This window comes from Protopterus annectens, chromosome 2.part0, assembly GCF_019279795.1.
Source record: "Protopterus annectens isolate FY-2018-M chromosome 2.part0, PAN1.0, whole genome shotgun sequence".
Classification (NCBI taxonomy): Eukaryota; Metazoa; Chordata; order Ceratodontiformes; family Protopteridae; genus Protopterus; species Protopterus annectens.
In genome coordinates, this window is record NC_056728.1 from 1,621,635,125 (window position 1) to 1,621,657,492 (window position 22,368).

At 40.5% G+C, this 22,368-nt stretch overlaps 1 protein-coding gene across 1 annotated transcript in view; it reads left to right on the top strand.

Annotated features, from left to right (window-relative positions):
* ST18 (ST18 C2H2C-type zinc finger transcription factor) overlaps positions 1-22,140 on the top strand; it is an 825,897-nt gene extending 803,757 nt beyond the window's left edge. The window contains exon 20 of the mRNA XM_044060418.1: positions 21,719-22,140. Within this exon, the coding sequence (XP_043916353.1) occupies positions 21,719-21,859 (141 nt within the window). The 3' untranslated portion in view covers positions 21,860-22,140. The remainder of the gene's footprint in view (positions 1-21,718) is intronic.
* Positions 22,141-22,368: the final 228 nt, after the last annotated feature.

The following is a 22,368-nucleotide window of genomic DNA, read 5'->3' on the forward strand; positions in this document are numbered from 1 at the left end:
CCGAGATGTTTTCTGTTTTGGATTGTTTAGCTGAAATTATTGGTCTAAATGGTGGCCTGACCTGATTATTTTGAATTTTTGGAATACCAAAAAATACACCAAGTCTGGGATATTCTTTGTGTAAAAATTCATAGTCTAATCCATTTAGTTCTCCTTGACAAAACATGTCAAACAAAATGGTGTCCAATTCTTTAAATTTCTTTGTCACTGACTCATAGTTAACCTTTCTATATGTTCTTTTGTCTTGCAGTAAATCCTCTATACAAGTCTTGTAGTCACTATCATTCATTATCACTATTTTTCCTCCTTTGTCCGCCTTCATTATTCTGATATCATTATTTTTCACCAGTCTCTCTAAGGCTATTGTTTCTTCATTTGTTAAATTGTTAGTCTCATACAAATTACTGATTTTCCTAAAGTCTTGTTCACATATCTTTTGGAATACCAGTAAACTGTTTGTAAGAGGAGGATTATAAGCGCTAGGATTACTTATAGTGATTCTATTTTGTTGCCTTGTTAAACCCAGATCTTCCATAATGTATTTTAGGTTTAACTTTCTTAAAAAGAGCCTAAAGTCTATTAATAATTTACCTAGTTTCATTTTATTTGTTGGAATAAAATTAAATCCTTTCTTCAAAACACTTTCTACTGCTGGACTAATATATAAGTCCGATAAATTTGTTATTACTACATCATACAAGTCACAGTTGACTTCAGAGGAAGTCTTCACCATCTCCTTTTGTTCCTTCCTCTGCCCCTCCCCCGAAATTGGGTGGTGTTCTGCCATCTCATAGTCCTTTTGTTCTGTTCTTGGACTTTCTGAAAAGGGGTAGTGTTCTCTGAAAGGATTACTACTTTATCAGCATAACTCATGTCTTCATTGTTCCTAGTATACACTCCTTCATTATTGGTAGGCAAACTTGGAAACTCTTCATGTGTGTTGTCTTCTATATTTATTGACACTGTAGACTCCACTCCGTGATTTCTTTCAGATGCTGTCCCAGCACCCATTTCTGTGCCTTTTTTAGAGTTGTTTCCTTCTGTTCTGATGTCTACTATCTTAAAGTCCGTCTGTGATAAATAAGCCTCATTGTTCTTATATGAATAAATGTCTCTTCTTAACTTAGATTGCTTTCTAGCAATAATATTTACTCTTTGCCTTTCAGCTTTTGTTTCTATGGCTTTGTATAATTCTGAAAAGGTTGCAAAACTGGTATACTTGTGTAAACGCTCGTCGAGATTTTTTATTTTTTCGTTCAAAACTAATAGCTCTTTGTTGTAATGTTCTATTAGTAACTTCATCATTTTAATACCAGTCTCATTATACAAATTTATCAATTCTTTTGCTAGTGTGTCCCCAGGTGACACACAGTTAGGGAACTTAGCTGTTCTCAAGCCCCTAGGTACAATCTTTCTGTTAACACATTTGTTTAAATATTGTACCTCTAAAGTTAATGTGACATGCTTAAAAATGTATTTTTCTAATTCGTATATGCTTTTCTTGCAAACCGTTGTATCGTCGTTAATAAAACTTACAGTTTCAGTTGTTGACCCTTCTCCGATGTCTGCGAAAGGGTTTCCAGTATCTTTATTCAGATAAATCCAAATGTTACCCTCGGAAGGTAACTGTTCTTCATTCTGTCCACCATTACGGTTCTGACTTGCTTCACACGCTGTGACGTCAATCCCATCACGCGGTGCTACCTCCGGTCTAACATTTAAAGGGACCTTCTCATGTTCTTTATTGTTAGACAGTGTCCGTTTTTGCAATAGTTCCTTCACGATTTTAGTTACAGTCTCTGTAATTAATTGCTGAACTTCTGTAGAGTCAGAAACTATATTACCATACTCCGGTGTCGAATCCGGTACTGAATGTGTAGATAAATTGAGGAGAGTATCTGAAATGTAATCCTCGGCCGCCATGCAGGATTGAAGACTGGATACAAACTTTAAAAGGCTGTAAAAACGTTCCAAATGTACAAAAACACACAAAAGCCAGGCAAAAATCTGTGCAGACTCCAAAGAAAAAATTCACACTCTTCTCCAAATAGGATTTAAGCGCTTTCATTCACTTTTATTAACGTGAACTTCCTCAGAAACATTATTTACTATAAAACAATTGTATAAATACTATTTCCACAGGAAATGATGTCATTTGATTACAAAATTAATTCACAATTAATTAATCAGATGATAAATTATTTCATTAAAAAGTTATTATTAAATGTTAAATCTTATTCTTATTTTGTCTTTTTCTTACTGGTAAAAATTATCTTATCAAATATTTGTGTTAGTTAATATTGATTTCTTATCTGATTTAATCAGAATTCTTATGTTTTATATCTATATGTTCTACTCATATTCATTTATGGTCTTCAAATGTCCAACTATCTATATAGTAAAAAACACTTTAGATTTATCATTTCATTTAGCCCTGGTGTTTGATCTGCCCCAAATACTAACTGCCACAGAGATTCCCTACATTCTAAATGGTTGTTCAAATCTCCTGAAAACAGTTCTTTTCTTATTCTATCTAAAATGAAAAATTCAAATTTCTTGAAATCTATACATGTAACTGCATGCCTAGCCAGTGCGTTGTTCTTGTCTTTCTTTTTAATTGCTAAAACATGTTCGTAAACTCTCCTTTTGAATACTCTCTTGGTTTTCCCTATGTAGTAATTTTTACATGATACACAGGTTGCCAGATACACTACTAGTTCACTGTTACAGTTGTAATATTAATTAGCCCAGAAAGTGTAATTCAGATGTTCAACTGTTACAAATGAAGTGTTACTCATGTATCTACATTGTTTGCAGTTAGTACAACTATACGTCCCTTTCTTGTTTGTACAACTCCTTTCTGGATTTTTGTATTCATTTTTACTTAGTTCTAACAGTTGTTTTAAATTGGTTGTCTTTTTGTATGTGAATCTAGGTTTATTACCTATGACTGAAACTAAATCCCTATTTCCCATGATTACTTTCCAGTTGTTTTCTATAATTGACTTGATGTTCCACATTTCGTTAACTATAGGTAATGGGAAAGCTATTGCAAATTCTTCCACTTGTTTTTCTGTAGTACTAGCATTCTTACAAACCACTGGTGCTCCTACTGATATTTCTTCTGAGTAAAGAATAGGTTTTGCTACTCCTTTTCTAGGTGGTATAGCTTCTCTTTCTATTTTTGTGTGTGTGTGTGTGTGTGTGTGTGTGTGTGTGTGTGTGTGTGTGTGTGTGTGTGCACTCTTGCTTGGCATTACAGAGAGCCTTTTACCAAAGCATGTGGGATACTGTAATTACCATAGTCTCAATAGACACTACTGATGTCATCAGCTATATCAGATTTAGGTTCATAGGTTCATGCAGTCATCCCACTAGGCCATGATCAGACACTGTCCTGGAGGCCAGGCAGACATCACCTCATCCTTTACAAGGCAGATTACAGTGACATGGCTTTGAATCTGTCCACATACATCATGGCAATGTTTGTAGGCCCTGTTTTATCTTACATAGAAAGCCCTGTGGTCTATCCAGCTGATGTATGTGTCTGTTGAGATACCTGCAAAGAAATCATTATACTATATTACTGTTCTAATGAGGTTTGACTACAGTGCTGTCATGCAATCCTAAGACCTGAATATGATGTTGTGACTTATGATGTGCACCATGTTTGTTCTGGAAAATCATTAAAGAGAGAAGTTAGAAAATAATGATGCATATTGCAGTTTCTGACTTCACAACCCTTACAAGAGCATTCACTATACAGTTGTGAACATTTGATGCTATCAACTGTCCAACTTTCCAAGGCCATAAGTCAAAGGTACAATGAATACTTTAACACAATGCAGATGTACTAAGCGCTAAGTTAGCTACTCATCCTGAGCATGAGACACAGCTTTTGTATCCTTGAATCCAGAAGATCGAAAACAGGGATGTAGCAAAGTTATCAGTTGCACAAGGTTATGAATAGGGGGACAAGAAACCTAGGCTGACACAAAAGGTTGGTTAGTGTGTGTGAATAAGAAGGAGAAGAAGGCAGACATTGGGATAAAACAACAAATGGCCAGTGAGACAAAATGAGTAACTGTTGTGTGTGTGTCTGTAGGGGTCCTCCAGATGAAATTGGTGTGTGAGCGTCTGCGTGAACACAGCCACGATGTTCGTGTTTCACTGTTGCAGTCATTACTGTTGGGTTATCCTGCTAGCAGGCGATCCGCGGTTGGCCAGAATTCCTAAGTCTAGGTCCGGCGTCGGTTGCTGTCGCCTCTTCCCTGACATCAGTGCGCCACGGGTATAAAAGATGCAGCCGACACCATTTTCTTCAGTCTTTCTTGCCGCATGGTGCCTGAAGCAAAAGCAGTTCATAAGTGCCGGTCGGCCAACTCCTGAGATTTTCACAGACGAATTTCAGATCCGAAGTCTTCATTAAAGCTAAGTACCCCGTTGGGGAAACTTTTTTCTTGCTCCAGACAGATGTCAGAAAAAGTTAACAATTGTATTTCTTGTGGGAAGCAAATACCTCATAAGGATCATCACTCTTACTGTATTCCTTACCTAGGCCCTGATCATAACGTTGCTAGCTGTTGTTTTTGTGCTAGATTCAACAATCGCACTATTAAGAGTCGCTTTGATTTTGCTTATCATTACTTTGGCCGAAAATTCAATTACATAATGCCGTCAGAACAACCGACAACCGGAGTTTCTAAAAAACACAAGGACAAAGAGAAAGACAGGCATCTGAGATCCAAAACCAACAACGAGGCTTCCGCTAAGCCAGTCGCCGGTTCGCCGGTTCTCAGTGAGGTGCTATCGCAGCCCCTGACACCCGCTACCTCAGAGCCACATGCCGCTGACGACTCCCACGTGGAGCCAGCTAGGCCTCTGGATACTCACTCGGAAATCCTTCCCTCAGATGGGTCTGGAGCTGCTGAGCAGGCATCGGCTTCTGAGGGTGTTTTCAGACCTACACAGTTATATGTAAATCCTACTTCAGCTTCAAAAGCAAAGACTACAGCAGCTTTAAAGACAAAGAAACAAGTACAGCATTCTACAGAACAGTCTTCCATGCCTAAAAAACAGATGCTCAAAATGTCCGAAGACCTTATTACCTTGATCAGGGGTTCCCATCCCCCTCCTAACAAAAGGCCTAGGCAAGAGACAGACTATGACTCTTCAGATTAGGTTTCCATTTCCTCTGAATCCTCTTCTGTACAGGAATACTCTCTTCCTCCCTCTGAGGATTCTGATGCTGAAGAATCCATTCCTTCAGCCTCTCCTCCTGAGGATTTTTCTTTTGGGGGAACCCTGCATACCATGAGGGAACACTTCCACTGGGAGAGCCAAGATTACTCAGAATCAAAGAAAAGGCTCAGAGATTTTATTTTACTTCCTCAGCACAGGCCTCTTGCTATTCCCCCTGTGCTAGACATTGTAGATGATGTATTCTCAGAGTCCGGCTTTTCTCCAGATTCCTTACCTCCAGCTCCTGTTAAGCCATACGGATATTACAGGGTTCCTGATTCTCATAAATTTCTTTATAAAAACCCTCCTGCTGACCCAGAAACTATTTCTCAGGGTCCCAAGGGGGTTAAGGCCGCTACTGCTAAAAACCCTGTCCCTTCTGACAGGGACTCAAGGGCACTACACATATGAGGAAAAAAGGTTTACACGTCTGCTACTTTGGCTGTGAGGGCTTTAAATTGTCAATTTCATATGATTAAATATCAGCAATACTTAATGTCACTGTTAAAACAGAAAATGTTGACTAATTCTGATTGTACAGAAAATAAGGAAATACAGGATTTATTGCATGAAACTGAATAAGTGGGAAAGCATACATTGCAATGTGGTTTTGACCCTCTGGAGGCCTCCTGCAGGGCCACAGTTACGGGTTCTGTCATTAGGAGGCACACTTGGTTAAAGGAACAAAATCTGCCTGATCATGTTAAAGCAAAATTATTAGATGCTCCATTACAGCATGATACTTTATTTGGTGTTAAAGCAGAGGAGATTTTGAAGAAAATGGAGGACAAAGTGAAATCTATGCAAACAGTAAAGGATTTCTTAAAGGTGCAGCCACCAAAATTTAACAGGAACTGGCCTACAAAGAATTGGTCCTTTCCAGTGTCGGACAGGCCTCAAAGAGGCAGATACACACGTCCCAGAGGCAGATCCCAGCCACAGGGCTCATACAGGCCAAAACAGTGGGGTGCTACTACCTCCACAACTGGAGAAGACAAAGCACAGCCATACAGGAAACAGCCTCAATGACTTGCCTCTGCCCGCACCAAGCACTTATCTTCTTGCAGCCCTCTTAGAGGGAAAACTAGCACTTTTCTCTCAAAATTGGCACATGATCAACCAGGACAAAGTGGTATTGAATATAGTGTCCCAGAGCTACAGGTTCCACTTTCACACCCTGCCAAAGGCAAAAGGTATGCCAAACCTGCCACACAATCAATGGGCAGTGGCACAAGAATAAGTTTCAAGCCTTATGCAAATGAGGGCCATTCAGCAAGTACCACAGCAAGAGCAGGGACAAGGATTTTACTCAAGACTTTTCTTAGTCCCCAGAAAGGACAAAACCTGGAGACCAATACTGGACCTGTCTGTTCTAAACACGTTTCTGGATGTTCCAGAATTCAAAATGTTAACTCTACAGCAGCTTCTGCCCATGCTGGGCAAGAAGGCTTGGCTTGTAACTTTGGACTTAAAAGAGGCATACCTGCATATACCAATCAGACAATCTTGCAGAATACACCTCAGATTCATAGCTGGCTCAATGCACTACCAATTCTCTGCATTGCCCTTTGGCTTATCTACTGCGCCCAGGGTCTTCACAAAATGCCTGGCACCAGTAATTGCATTTTGCAGACAAAGAGGAATTCAAATTTATTCCTACTTGGACGACTGCCTTATACAAGCAGATAACAAGGACACTCTACTAAAGCATCTGGCATTCATAAAAAGGTTATTAATTTGCCTAGGGTACACAATAAACGAAAAGAAATTGAAACTAGTACCCTCTCAAGAGATAATATTCCTGGGTGCAAGCTTAAATACAACTGCCCAGATGGCTTATCTCATGCCAGACAAACAAAGACAACTAACTTCTTACTTCAAAATGTTGGCAAAAAAAGACCCAGTTATCTGCAAGAAAAATTCTGCAGGCTTTGGGCTTCATGGCATCCTGCATACTGCTAATTCATTATGCCAGACTGCATATGAGGAAACTTCACTGGTACCTAAAAAGTGTCTGGACTCAACATTGTCAAAACTTGGAAGCATTAATTACCCTCATTCCTTGCCTGCAACAGGAGTTTCGATGGTGGGCTCATGCCTGTCACCTCAACAAGGGCAGCCTTTCACTCTACCCACAGCCATCCAGACAATAACAACAGATGTATCAGACTATGCCTGGGGAGCACACATGGCAGGAAAATGTATTCAGGGCACAAGCCAAATGCATCTACATATCAATCAAAAAGAGAGCTAGCTGTTCAGAATGAAAATAAACACTAAATGAAGAACAAACCACACTGGACTCCAAGTTAAAAGTTAGCGCTTTTGTTTACTATATTAAGCAAACTTCATCAGACCAGGTCTGATGAAGTTTGCTTAATATAGTAAATGAAAGTGCTAACTTTTAACTTGGATTCCAGTGTGGTTTGTTCTTCATTTAGTGTTTATTTTCAAGTGTTATTTCTTTGCCAGTTTTTGTAAGCTGTTCAGAATGCCCTGACAGCCTTCAAGGATTTACTCCATCCAGGACAACTACTGATAAGGACGGACAATACTACAGTCATGTGGTACATAAACAAGCAGGGAGGCACACATTCCTACTCCCTCTTCAGACAAGCCATGACTTTATGGAACACAGCATTGACTTATCAAGTACACCTGCAAGCACAATTCGTGCCAGGAAAGAACAATACTCTGGCAGACGAACTAAGCAGAAACCTTACGGATCCCCACGAATGGAAACTAGATCCACTAGTCTTCAGCATGATAACAAAGAAATGGGGATGCCCAGACATAGATATATTTGCCTCCCCTCACAACTGCCAACTACAGAAATTCTGCACAAGGACTTATCACAAGCAAGCATGGAAAGTGGATGCTCTATCATTCAGCTGGAAAAGTCTAACAGTATAGGCCTTTCCTCCTCTGCCTCTCCTCCCCAAGGTACTCCTAAAGGTCAGACAAGAGAAGCCAAGAATGATCCTGATTGCCCCAGACTGGCCACACCAGCACTGGTACCCAATCCTAAAACACATGTCTCAAGGCCCAGCCTGGACACTGCCTCTTATTCCTCACTTACTAACCCAGCAAAACAATCAGATTCTGCACAGCCAACTCAGGACCCTAAATCTGGCGGCATGGCGGATAATTTAACTATTCAAAACACTCCTCTCTCTAAAGCAGTGATGGATGTTATTTTGGAGGCCAGGAGGCCTAGTACCAGAAAATCTTATACAGACAAATGGAAAAGATTCTGTGCTTGGAACCAGGCACAAGGACTTGACACATCTGTACCAAATATTCCTCAGATTTTACAATACCTAACTGAGATGCTGGAAAAAGGCCTATCCTTTCCATCAATTAAAATTCATGCCTCAGACATTTCAGCTCATTACAATACGGAACCTCCTATTTTTTCCCATCCATTGATAAGGCAATACCTCAGAGGGGCCAAAAACATAAGACCTCCAAGGAGAGCCCCAATACCTGCATGGGACCTCAATTATGTCTTGGAAAAACTCACACTGCCGCCTTTTGAGCCAGCCAATACAGCTGATATAAAGTTTTTATCTTGAAAAACAGCTCTACTCCTAGCAATAACCTCTGCAAGATGAGTTTCAGAGTTACAGGCACTCATGGCTGTGGAACCTTTCATCATTTTCCACCCAGACAGGGTTTCTCTAAGAACGAACCCTACATTTATGCCTAAGGTAGTGTCCATTGTGGCCCTCAACCAAATTATTCATCTGCCTACCTTTTATCCAAACCCACAGAATAAGGGTGAGAGACTTCTCCATTCTTTGGACATACACAGACAACTACGCTTCTACTTGGACAGAACTAAAGCTTTCAGAAAAACTGAGCAACTTCTAGTGGCATATGCTGCAGCATCTCAAGGAAAGCCTATCTCAAAACAGACTATCTCAAAATGGATAGGCCACTGCATTCATTTCTGCTACTCACAACATTGCAAATCAGTGCCCAAGACCATTAGACCTCATTCTACCAGGGCAGCAGCCACTTCAGCAGCCTTTCTCAGAGGAGTACCAACCAAAGACATTTTAGAGGCTGCAACATGGAGTTCAGTGCACACTTTTACAAAGCATTACCATTTACCTCTCTATTCTAACTCCAGAGCAGGCTTCGCCACTGCAGTTTTGCAAGGCCTTATAGCCTCTCCTAATCCTCTTTAGGACCAGCTACCCAACCTTAGCTTTGGGATTTAACCCAACAGTAATGCCTGCAACAGTGAAACACGATGAACATAGTACAGTTGTGTACCTACCATAAATGTAGATGTTCGAGTGTATTCACTGTTGCAGTCCAGGTTACCCACCCTCCAATCCCCTCTTTGCTGGGACTTACCTATACTTCTCTATCTTATACAACCTATGTGGTGTATTTGCTTGTAGGTGAAGGAAATGTTTATTTACTGCATGCATACTTATTGGCATAACATTTTAGCCTATTTTGGGGGCACCTGACATCTGGGGCAAGAAAAACTGAAGAAAATGGTGTTGGCTGCATCTTTTATACCCCTGGCTCACTGACATCAGGGAAGAGGTGACAGCAACCAACCCCAGACCTAGACTTTGGAATTCTGACCGACCGCGGGTCACCTGCCAGCAGGATAACCTAACAGTAATGACTGCAACAGTGAATACACTCGAACATCTACATTTATGGTAGGTACACAGCTGTACTTTCTGTGCTAACTCTACATCTTGGTCTGTTGGACAGGTGGGAACCATGCATGGCAGAGGTGGCAGTTCATCATTGTCATCCCAGACCATGAGAAGTGGCTCTGCCAGGAATTGCACTGGCACCTCCATGCCCAAGGTCAGATGCAGTGCTGCTATCTGAACATGACTGACGTCTGCTGGATGAGCTCCCTTCATGGATATCCCCAGGACCACGACCCTATGTCCTGCCGTGTCTGGGTGCGGACAGCATACTCATGGGCAGAGCAGTGGATGTACTGCCACTATGGGAGCGTAATTGGGCATAGCCACTTGGCTGACCTACACCCAAGGGGATGCCATTCCCTCCCAGCAGATGTTCCATCACAGATACTGCTTGTTCCATGACAGACATCCCTCAGTCCATCACAGACATCCCTAGTTCCAATGTGTCATTCATCCAATCCAGTGAATCTGCAACATGGTGGAGGCAGTCATGCATGTCATACTGTGCCACATTCAAAGCAAGAAGAAATTTGCAGTGTGGGGGGTGTGAAGTTCACTCCTTGAATTATGTTATGCACCTAGTTAACCAATAAAAATCGAACTGTAACATATGTACCACAAAATAATAATATAGAAGATGAGTTAAAATTAAATATCCTTTATTGAAACACAAAAACAAGTGATCCTAGCTGATTATAATGAAAAGCATTTAAAAACATTAATTATTTATATATAATCAGGTTATTAAGAGCAAGGGAGTGATTACAGAGTGTGGTTCTGTTAAGAGCAATAAAAGTATTAAACTCATTCCTTTAACGAAGACCCCCTTCCCCCTTAGCACCATAGTATAAACTGAGACTGTGCTACCTTAGAATTGAAACTAAAAAGCTAGAGACAAATTAAAATATATAATATAAGAGCAACTTATTATTAACACTTTATATAGGCTAACATAGTAATCCAAACTTTATTAATTAGGAAACTAACTCACTAACAAAATGACTAATTAACTAACAAAAAGATCTACTACCAGACATCTATCAGAATAAATATTAATACATATAAACTAAAACACTTTTAACAAAAATCTCTTTCATACCAAATAAATATGTCATGCCACATTCACAGCCCTGAGCATTTGTCTGGAGCACCTAGAATGTGCATGTGGCTCCCTGACGGCCCTAAGCATATGTTGAGTAGCATGAAAAGTAACACCTGCACCAGGTGGAGGAGGGACAGTAGGTCCCCTCCAAGCACCCCTATCAATCTTCCTGTGTGGCAACTTGCTCACACTTTGGCTACGGCCTGACTCAACAGGCACTGAAGCCACAGTAGCCACATTCCCTGATCAATATCCATGCCCTCCACCTGTCCAGTATCTGTGGGATCAGTGGACTGGGTTGGTGTAGGTCTACTGGCTGTGTCCGATGAAAATGCAGGGGATGGTTGTATATCAACCTCTGTGTCAGATTCAACCTCTGCACTCCCCTGACTGTGCCTCAGTTTGGCCACCATCATCATCAGAGTCTGCTGATACACTGAGATCAGGTGGCACAGGGGCTCACCCTCCCACTGTTATGATCACCTATGATAAAAAGCAAGAAACATAAGAATACATTAATACCTGCACTACTATAGTGCAACGTATGCTGACAAACTATCAGTACTGCCAGTATTACAGACAGTACAGCAGTTCACACAACAGGCCTAAGATCAAAATCACACACTACAATATTTCTTTAAATTGCTCAGTAGCACTGACATAAAAATATTTGGCTTACCATCTGCAGAAGACATACTGCGCTGTAGTGCAAATGGTCATAGAAGAAGTTAAGCAAGAGGTAAGGGCAACATAATTACAATCAGCAGTAACACAGTGGGTAATACATTTACCCCTTTATATGTGCATTAAGTGTACTTTCAGCAAGAACGTGGCTGACAGCTACAACCTAAGCTTATAACTGTAGCAATCTTTAACCCCCTCTAAAAAAAGACATATGACACAGCATTAACTTATTCATTTCAGTTGTTATACAACAGTATTCAACTGTTCAGATGACAGAGCCTACCTGGAAGTTGTTCCTGGGATGTGCTTGCTGTCTTGGAAGCTGTTACGCCCACATCCAGTACATGTTTTTCTGCACTATTGTGGTAGCTGTCTGAATCTCTGATATTGGCCAAGAACTGTTCATTGGGGGTTAGTGGTGGTTCCTTAGCAGGCCCTCCCCTGGTAGCCATTTGGTCACAGCCCATTGCAGCTGCTTGTCTGCATGCAGTTGTGATCATGTCAGTGCCATGGCCTCCCAGTGCTTTCACTTCCTGGACAATCTGCTGCCATATCTTCCCATCCCCTTTCCAGGAGAAAAGCACCATGTTGCTGAAATCCATCTACAATAATTTGATTTTTGGTATTGGTGAAAGGGAGTCTCCATGGAGTGACACACCTGAATGACATACTTGTAGGTGTCCTAAAGGACAGCAGAAGTATAATACATATATGTATCACATCACTACAGAATAACTGTTTCCAAATAAAACAGAAAAGGTAGCCAGTCAGCATTACCCACTGGAGAAGCATAACAGTCTTCTTCTTTCAGCTTTTTCCCAGTTAGGGGTTGCTACAGTAGATCACCTGTCCGCTCATGATTGGCAGTGGAGTTTTATGGTGTCGAGTTGCCAGCCCAGTGCCCAACCTTTCACAGAAGGCACACAGATGCACACACTCTCACCTAGGACCAATTGAGAGTGTCCAATCCACCTACAGCATGTCTTTGGGAGGAAACCGGAGCACCCAGAGGAAACCCACGCGACCACAGGGAGGACATGTAGACTCCGCACTGAAGGCACCCCAGCCGAGGATCAAACCAGAGAACCTCTTGCTGTGAGGCAGCAACGCTTATCGCTGCACCACCGCGGCTGCCCAGAAACATACCACAGTCTACAGATGTGAAATACTAACAACAGGCAGGATGCAAAACAAGGAGAGTAACAAGAGCAATGTATTCTTGTTTGTGACATAACAGTAACTCATCTTTGTTATCCCCCAACAATAGAACAGGCAAATGACCCTTTTTGCTAACAAAACATCTTTGAAATGCTAAAAGTGCTATCAAAGGAACTGCCCCTGAAACGTTTCTACATGTTTGTTGTTTTTTGCTGATTTGTACATGTTTATCACACAGCATTCCATTTTCATGTATTGGTAATCATGTGCAGCTCTGAAATGGCTTGGCAAACATGCCCATGCCATCAGTACACTTCTAACTACTGCATACAGATAAAACTGTAAAAGCCTTTGCTTGACATTATTCTTAAATACATTCCAGCATATGCAGTATGTAGGTGACAAAATGGGAGCATACCTGCTGAAGTTCAGTATTCCTGAAGAAAAAGCCTTTTTGCAGTCTTCCAAACATATACAACTCTCCTCACCATCAGTTTGGCTAGCTACATGTTGTCTTTTTATATGGATTGCACCTATCTTTGTCTTTGTTTCATAGATGCTAATTACAGTATAAGCAGCTGACTTGCATGCTAATCACCCAATCCAACATGGTGGAGCTATTCAACAACCTATAAAGCATCCATGTAGATTCCATGCTGTTTTTTCCTGTGGATTTCAAAACTTTTAGAGTACAGATACAGAAAGTCTACACAGACAGAGTTTTAGGGGCCGCTGCTTTATTCCATTTGTATCTGCTACAGGATGAAGCCAGTGGTACTGCTGCCAGCAGGCCTAGGCAGATAAGGAGAAAAGTTTTCAGGCCTCATTTATCTTTTCATGACCTACAGCACATGGAAATTGTAGAACGCTACAGGATAGACAGGGACACACTACAGAAATCTTCAACCTCTGCCGCCCTCAAGTCAGAGCCAGAGCCAACTGAGGGGAACCCATCCCAGTGTAAACTAAGGTATGTGTAGCCCTTAGAGTCTTAGCTACACGTACCTTTCAGAGACCAACAGGGGATGTGCTGGGGGTGTCACAGGCATCAGCATCCAGGATTCTCCACCAATTTCTGGATGCTATGGTCCAACATGCCAGTGAGCACATATATTTTCCCTATTGTTCTCAGGAGAGGGCCAGAAAAATGTAACAGTTCTACCAGGTAGTGCACTACCCTGAAGTACTGGGTGCCATAGATTGCACTCATGTAGAAATTAAGGCACCACCTGAGGAACAAGATAAGCTCTACAGTAACAGAAAGGGCTACCATTCTATCAACTGCCAAGTCATATGTAATGCAAAGGGAATCATCCTGAACGTATCTGCTGGCAACGCTGGCAGTTGCTACAACTCACATATCTGGCACACCTCCCAACTCTACCAGATGTTTGCTAAGGGGGATATTCCACAGATCATTACTGGAGGATGCTGGTTATCCACTGGAACCATGGCTAATGACATCCATCAGAAATACACACACACCCACTGAAGAATGCCATAATGAGGCACACACTCAAACCAGAAAAGTCATAGAGCATGTGTTTGGCCTGCTGAAGTCACAGTTCCAGTGACTAGATACATCTGGGAGGAGCCATGCAGTACAATCCATGGACATGTACAGAAATCTTCACAGTATGTGCCATGCTGCACAACATAATCTTGAGAAAACAGCTACAGCAGGGTCAGCAAGAGGAAGGGGCACACATCCCACTACCAATGGCAAGGTCACCACAGCCACAGGCAGATGAAAAGTCAGGGGGGAACTACCAGCTGCTGTGGGTGTAGACAGACATAGGCATGCTCAGTATATCATTACATACACTCACTCACCACCAAGGGGCCTAAAACCTTCCTTTTACTCACGTACATATAGTATCATTAATGCCAGGCAGCTCACACAACCTTTACGTCCCCATGTATTGGCTGTGTACTGTTTGCTTCAGACAGAGTCAGCCCTGAGCTAACACTGTGGCAACTGCTGCATTTACAATTCCTATTAATTATGGCATATCCTTGTATTTCATCACTTGCTACAGTAAGCAAGTAAAAGGTGGGAGATTTGTACAGAAATTACCTTAACATGTAACAGCAGGGACTTATTTCGCTTGTATGTGTCCATCAGTAAGCAGTAGGCCTCGGGCATCAAAGATTCACATACAGTCATACCTCTCAAAAGTACTGATGATCACTGCATGCCCTCAGTTTAGCACCATACGTTTGTACTGGAAAGTCATTAAAGAGAGAAGTTAGAAAGTAATGATACACACTGCAGTTTCTGACTTCACAACCCTCACAAGATCAAACAACAAGCAGGATGCAAAACAAGGAGAGTAACAAGAGCAACATATCCTTGTTTATGCCATAGTAGTAACTTACATTTGCTCCCCAGCACAAAAAAACAGTCCATTCTTCTTTGTGCTGTAAGAGTAACTCACCTTTGCTCGCCCCAAAAGAACAGTGCTATAACAGTAACTCAGCTTTGTTCCCCCCTCAGAACAGTGTACCCTTGTATGTGCCATAAAAGTTACTCACTTTTTTCTTCTTTTTTTCTTTCTTTTTTTTTGGCTACTGTTTGCACTATGTGGCACTTAGCGCAAACACAGGAACCAGAGAAAAAAATGTTAGGCTTGGCAGTGCTTATCTCATTTGAGCAAAGTGAGGCAGTGCACACGCTGGATAAGTGGACTGCCTAGAAAGTAGACAGCCAAAAATAGAAACTGGATGCAATCAATCAATGCTATTGCCTGTGGCAGTAGGTATGAGTGTAGGGCTGGAGTGCAGATGCTCCTGGGTTCAAATACAGAGTGTGCAACTTTGTTTTCACTGTTGTGACATTGCATTTTATATCAGTGAATTGAAACATGAGCAGCTGTTACATCAACTCCCTTGTGGCAACAGGTGTTAGCGTAGGACTGCCATACACATGGCCCTGGATTTAAAAGACTCAAATACATCATACTCCATACACTTTCACTGTTGTTCCACTTCCTATTATAGTCACTCTCACTTATAATACTTGACATAGTGTACATGATATTAATTATATGTATGAGGGCTGAGACAGTAATATTGTGTCAGTTATTTATTTATCTATGTATTATCACATTTATTGTCAAATGCATGACTGTGGGTATACTGTGTATTATATTCATGTATGTTTCTACTCTCTGGACTGCCATGACCTTCACATTTGTCAAACACACATGCATAACTGCCTGTGTAATTTTTCACAGCTTGCCACTGTTGCACACCACTTACCATCTCACAAACACGGAGCTCTGAAGTGCGCACTGCTGAGCACCGTTTTTGTGAGATGGTAAGCAATGCACAACATTTAAAACAATGTGCGTACTCTCAGTAAATGCAATATCCTGATTTGGTGGGAAACGGTCATTCTCCATTGCTCTGGATCCATGGTGGACATGGCACATGTTTGTGGAGAGGGTGTGAGATTTAGGGCTTAGAGGTGGGGTGTCCAGGAGTCCAAGATTTTTGTGGGAGTCCTAGTGAAACACCACAGTGCCAGGCTACTGCAGGGGAACTATTCTGGGTCCCGGTATAAGTCAAAGGCTTGGATAGTTTGGCCTTGGCTGAAACCCATGCCGTTGGTATCCTCTGCGCCAGTTTAGTAACCCACATCACAGGAATAGGGATACACGTGATGCTTGGATTGAGGAATATAGCTTGGAGGACATCCCACAGATGTGTAAGTATCAACTACAGGGAGTACTTGTGAGGCTTAAAAGCTGAATGTAGGCAAGGCTGGTATTCATAATGGTATTCCTTTCAGTTTTTTCCACAGATACCATGGAAAGGGAGGTAATTGTTTGGACCCATGGGGATGGATTGGCAAGGATGAAGGAGGCATGTGGTGTGTATGCAACAGAAGAGTAGTGTTATTGTCGCATTAAACATTAAAGATAGCATGTTTGGTATTTTGTACAGTTGTGTCAAATTGAGCATGCATATCTCAACTGTAAAAGCAAGTATGTATGCATTACTCTATAGCACAAACCAAGAGTACAATATTAGGCTTTAGTTAGAGGTTGTGGGTTCAAATACCACACTTCACAAATATACAATACTCTTAATTCTTCAATTATGTGTAACTTAAGGGTTTAAAGTAAAAGCTCTATACCAGTGGAACACAAGCCCTGCTGTAAACTGTATAATTGGAGCACACATATGAGCAGTATATGCAGATGTAAAGGAGTACTTGCTGCAATCTGTAGTATAGTCTGTATCTGTTAGGAGCTGGTAGTCTTAAAAGTAAAAGTTATCTGTTAGCAGGTGGTAGTCTTAGTAAAGGTTAAAATAATAGAGTTGAATAATTGTATTAATGCATTGTGTCCAAAACAAGCACCCACTGTAGTACTGGAAACAAAAAGGCAACAGTAGAATACAACCATGTTGAGAAAAAACTTTTAATACAAAAAACAGCAGCAAAGCTTTCGGGTCTACACCCTTCCTCAATGCTAAATACAAAGTCAAAAACACATCAGTTAGAGTTTAAATAGGAGCCAAGAAAGGTCATGTGATCTCAGCCAGCCGATCCAATGACAACAGCATATAAAATCACAAACAGGTTAATTTAATGTATTCTGTTAATGCATTGTGTGCGACATATGAAGGTACTAATCTGATCACTTTTTTCTCTCACTCCAACACTTATCTCTCTTTTTTAATTGTATTTATTTTTTTAATTTTATGTTTTATTTTGTTATGTATCATCAAACTGTGCTCTACAGCAGCAGGGTAGGCCAGCCCCACAGGATCTGCCTGCCCCCACTCCACTGTCTATAGCACCAGTGCCCAGCATATCTGTGAGCCAGCCTGGCAGCACCACACTGCTGCCCCTGCACTACCTGCCTCCTCAGGTAGTCCTGCCCCAGAGAATAGTCCAGTGGATCCCTCCGAGAGCAGTGGCAGAGGTGATAAGTTTATCACCTGTGCTGAACTGCCAGAGATGGTGCACAGAGTTGTGCAGTGCACTGTTGATGCATGCCTACACCGGATGGAGAGGCTGCTCTCCCTCATTTTACATAAGACCAGGAGGAGTAGAAGGAGACATCTAGAACTCCAGCCAGTGGTGGATTGAGGTGACAGTGATGACAGTCCAGTGGGTGAGGACTCGATTCTCACTGTCACCCAGCTTGACAACCATGTGTCCTAGATATCCTCACCCTCATCCCATCCATGGTGTTTACTGACCTCTTGTGTCCATGACCATCCATGTCTCTTGTCTTGTTTGTCATGTCTGTCTACAACTGCTTCCTCACCTACCCACCTTACCAGACCCAGATATACCTATGTCCCTTCCCCAATATTCTTCTTTCTATCTCTCTCTCAAAAAAAAAAAAAACGGGCACCTGTTCTACAAAAAAAAAAATAATCCATCCTATAGATAGCTCTCCATTTCGCACATGGTACACTTGATTCGGTCCAAGTGGCTGTACAACATGATTTTGTTGTGGTCACCCCTCTCTCTGCGAGGTGACATTCCAAATTCAGCTAATATTCTGCATATATTCTCAGTTTTTACTGTTGGAGAAATGAATAGCTATGGTTCTTTCCTACCTCACTCCTGTACATTCCTGCATTGCTTTCCATTTATTAATCCCCCTGCTTACTTCCCATTTCACCACTGTCCTGTCTTCCCCAATTCATTTTGTTAATACATTATTGTGCGATGGTGCTCATCGTGCACCAACGCGCAGCAACTGTAATGCAAAAGTAGTTCAAATTATTAGATACAGCTCTATTTGAACCCAGTACCATGTGGCCCCAAAAAGGAACGTATCACTGTATTAACTGCATTAACACCTGCTGCCACAGAGTCAGTTAATTAGGAGGTGTATTCCACAGACTCATTATCAACTGTCATACTTTAGTAATGCTGCCACTGGAATAGTTATATGACATTTCCTTATTTACTAATCATTCTTTAATGTCTCCCATTTGCCTGTCATGCATCACTGTGCAAGCAAGATAAGCACAGCTAAAACTTTCATTCATTTCACTGCTTCCCATGATTGCACTAAGCACCGCTTCGTGCAAACAATGGCCAAAAAATAATGAAATAGTAATAAAAAAACTGACAAAACACAATTTTCCAACAAATGAAGAGGACGTTGGATGTTAATGAAACAGTACCTGTGAATTGTGCACTGCTTACTTGCATTTCCAGCCTTGACAGACGTACATGTAACACTTTGTAAGTGTAACTTGACACCCACCCACCTGATGTAAGCATTCGCAATTGCCATCCATTAAACACAAACACTGAAGGAGTGCCTGCACTATGTTTACATCCCTACACGGATCCAGTTTTTTTTGGGATTCAGTAATTCTAATTCTAATGAGTTCAGACCTCATTTGCATACCGTACTAACACCCATGTAGCTAGGGAAACTGAAATGGAACTGAATTGTTTCTGTGTTGAACACAGAAGAGAGGATATTACTTTGGTATATATCTGCACAGAAGAGTACTGATTTTTAGATGATATGCCTGCACTTTGTCAGCAAAACATTGTATATGCTGACATGCAACTATGAATAGTCTGTATAATGTTTTTATATTTATTTTGATTAGCACACATTTTACACTTTTATCTGTCTGAATTATTTACAGGTGTTATGTTCATTTGGGGGTAGGGGAGCAAAGCTGCATTTCTGTTATGGCACAAAAAAGGATAATGTTTGTTGCATCCTACTTGTATCTAATGCTGTGACATGTTAAGGTCAGATCTGTACGAATCTCACACCTATTACTTTTTATTTTGTGTAGACTCCTTTCCGTGGCTGTATTCCAAAAGTTTTGGAATTGACGGGGAACACCAGCATGGAGTCTACACTGTTGCTTTATTGCTTGTTGAATAGCTCCATCATGTTAAATTAGTTAATTAGTGTGCAATTCAGCTGCTTATGCTGTATTTAGCATACCATGGTGTTTATTTTGTTTGTGTGGGGGTTGTGTGCCTCTAGATGGCTCTTACTAAATCTAAAAGTTTTTGCGCCCATGTGAGCATCGTGCCATGACATGCACACAGTGGAAAATTACTGTGTAGGCTTTATTGAATCCCTCTTCTTGTTTTATTCTGGATAAGCTCCATTGTGACCTGTCCATAATTTTAGCACAGAAATCTAGTCATGCTGATGAGTCTGAAATTGTTTTGGTTTTGATGGGACTGATACACCCCACCACTTTGTGAATTTATCAGTGCAGTTTATAACCATAGGTCAGAGATATGTCCACATGCCAACATTTTATTTAACATGACTAACAGGTACTTTGTCTGGTTTTCCTTGATTCTGTTTAAGAAAAAGGTACTTCCTCTGGTTTTCCTTGATTCTGTTTAGGAAACCACTGGATATTTGATGTATGGAAGTCTTGAAGATAGCTGCTTGAAAGGTAGCAGACAGCTTTTTCTCAGGTATAACATCAACTATGATTCCTTTACATACTGTTTCTGGAGTCTCAGCTGTGCAGTATTTGTTTAAGGGCATTAGCGTACAACCTGTGCAAAGTGCAGATGTATGCATTACCCTTCTTGGAAAGAGCTACTAGAAATCAGACAGAAGTTTAAACACTTTCTCTTAATAACTTTTCTGAAATGAGAACTGCTCATTTTTAATTGTAATTCAAGAGTAAAATGTGACTGACATTTTCACAGTTTTCATATCCTTATTTTACATATGATGAATTTGGAGTTTCACCTCCAGAGAGAGGGGTAACCTACTTTTAGCATGCCATTTTTAATGACATACGACAAAACTAATGAATATACACCCTATCTTTAGCAGAATTTTCTCCCTCATATAGAATAGCAGGTGAAAGACGGATAACAGGTGTGATTATGCACTCTAAAACACTTCTTTAACACACACCTGAAGTTATGCAATCCTAGTTTGTTGTGTACACATCAACAAACTGGGTTGTATCTGCAGATGTATCTCAGTATTCCACTCAGTGTTTTTTCTAGGAAGCATTCCTTTGAAGCATTTAAATATGCATGCATACTGTGTTTAGAAATAAAGGTACAGATATTGTATTTGTTTACTGGTAAAGTCCAAATGGGCCATGCAAGACCCTTTTTCAGCAGAGACCAGGAGAGGAATGCTCCAACTTTACACATAGATTAGAACAAATTGCACACATAATAACACACAATTTTTGTCATAAAAAGAAAAGAAAAGTAAATCACAGTTAAAAAACTACACAACAGTAATAATTATTAAAAGAATTGGAAGTCAAGAAGAATAAGGTGGAGAAAAAGAATGGGAGCGTATGTATAATTATATATGAGATGTATAATAAAGGCAGATGGAAAGAGATTAATATGGAGGTAGGAGATATAGTGAGAGGAATAAGTGGGAAAAGTGTAGTAGAAGTGAGTATTCTGGGAGTTATTAAGAATTTATTATATTAAGAGTAAAAGGGTAGGAGTATTAAAAGGATCCAGATATATCTAATGAGAGGGAACAGCTGAAGATGAAATTTATAGAGATCTGTCTAAGTGACAGTAATATGACAGTAAGTGCTTGAGCAGTTGGGAGACAGAGTATGAAATAGAGGATTAGCTTTGGAAGACGTACAGAAACAGAGCCAGGACTGGCATAGCTTATCCATCATTTGAACTTTGAAGATAGTGGTGGTTGATATTTGTCTAATATGTATAGGAATGCAATTGTAATATATATGGTGTATTTTAGCAAACCTTTACAGATTTTTGAGTTTATTTCATAACTGTCTTTTGCCCCCATATTGTTTCTGAAAGTGACCTTTGAGCTTAGAAAGGATGGTCTAGAAGTACTCACTTAATGACTCTTTTTGTGTTCTCAAGGGGCCAATCAATGAGCACAATTTTGAAGCATATGTGACTACACTTACGGACATGTACAGCAACTTGGAACGGGAATACTCACCAGAATGCAAAGCGTTGTTGGAGAGCATCAAACAAGCCGTCAGGGGCATACATGTGTAGTGTACAGGCAACCTAATGGCTGCTCCAGGGTAATTCAAATGGTTGTAAACTTCAGATGGAAGTGTCTTGATTTCAAGTACCAGTGAGAAGTGATAATATTTGTAGTGCCGAATTTTGCCACAGACACATTGCACTAAAAAAATTTCCAGCTGTAATAGAAGTCAAAACATGAATGAACTGTTTGCATTAACAGCAATGTACTCAGTGAAATATATTTATTTATTTTGTTAACATTCTTTTTGCACTCATTTTTGTATAGTTTGATGTAAAAAAAGTGTGTGAGTAGCTATTTTTATATTTTTTATTATTTATCATTGAAAAGCTTTTAAAAACTTGTACTTGCTTTATGGAAACTGCCATATATTTACGTATGAGTTTATTAATTTATTTTAAAAGGAAAAGACCACACACAGAGGCAATCCCATAAACTACAGTAGCTTGCCAAGTTTGTATAATAGTGTTAATATGGCTTTATTTCTGTGCTTATTTAATAGATTTAAATGCAAACA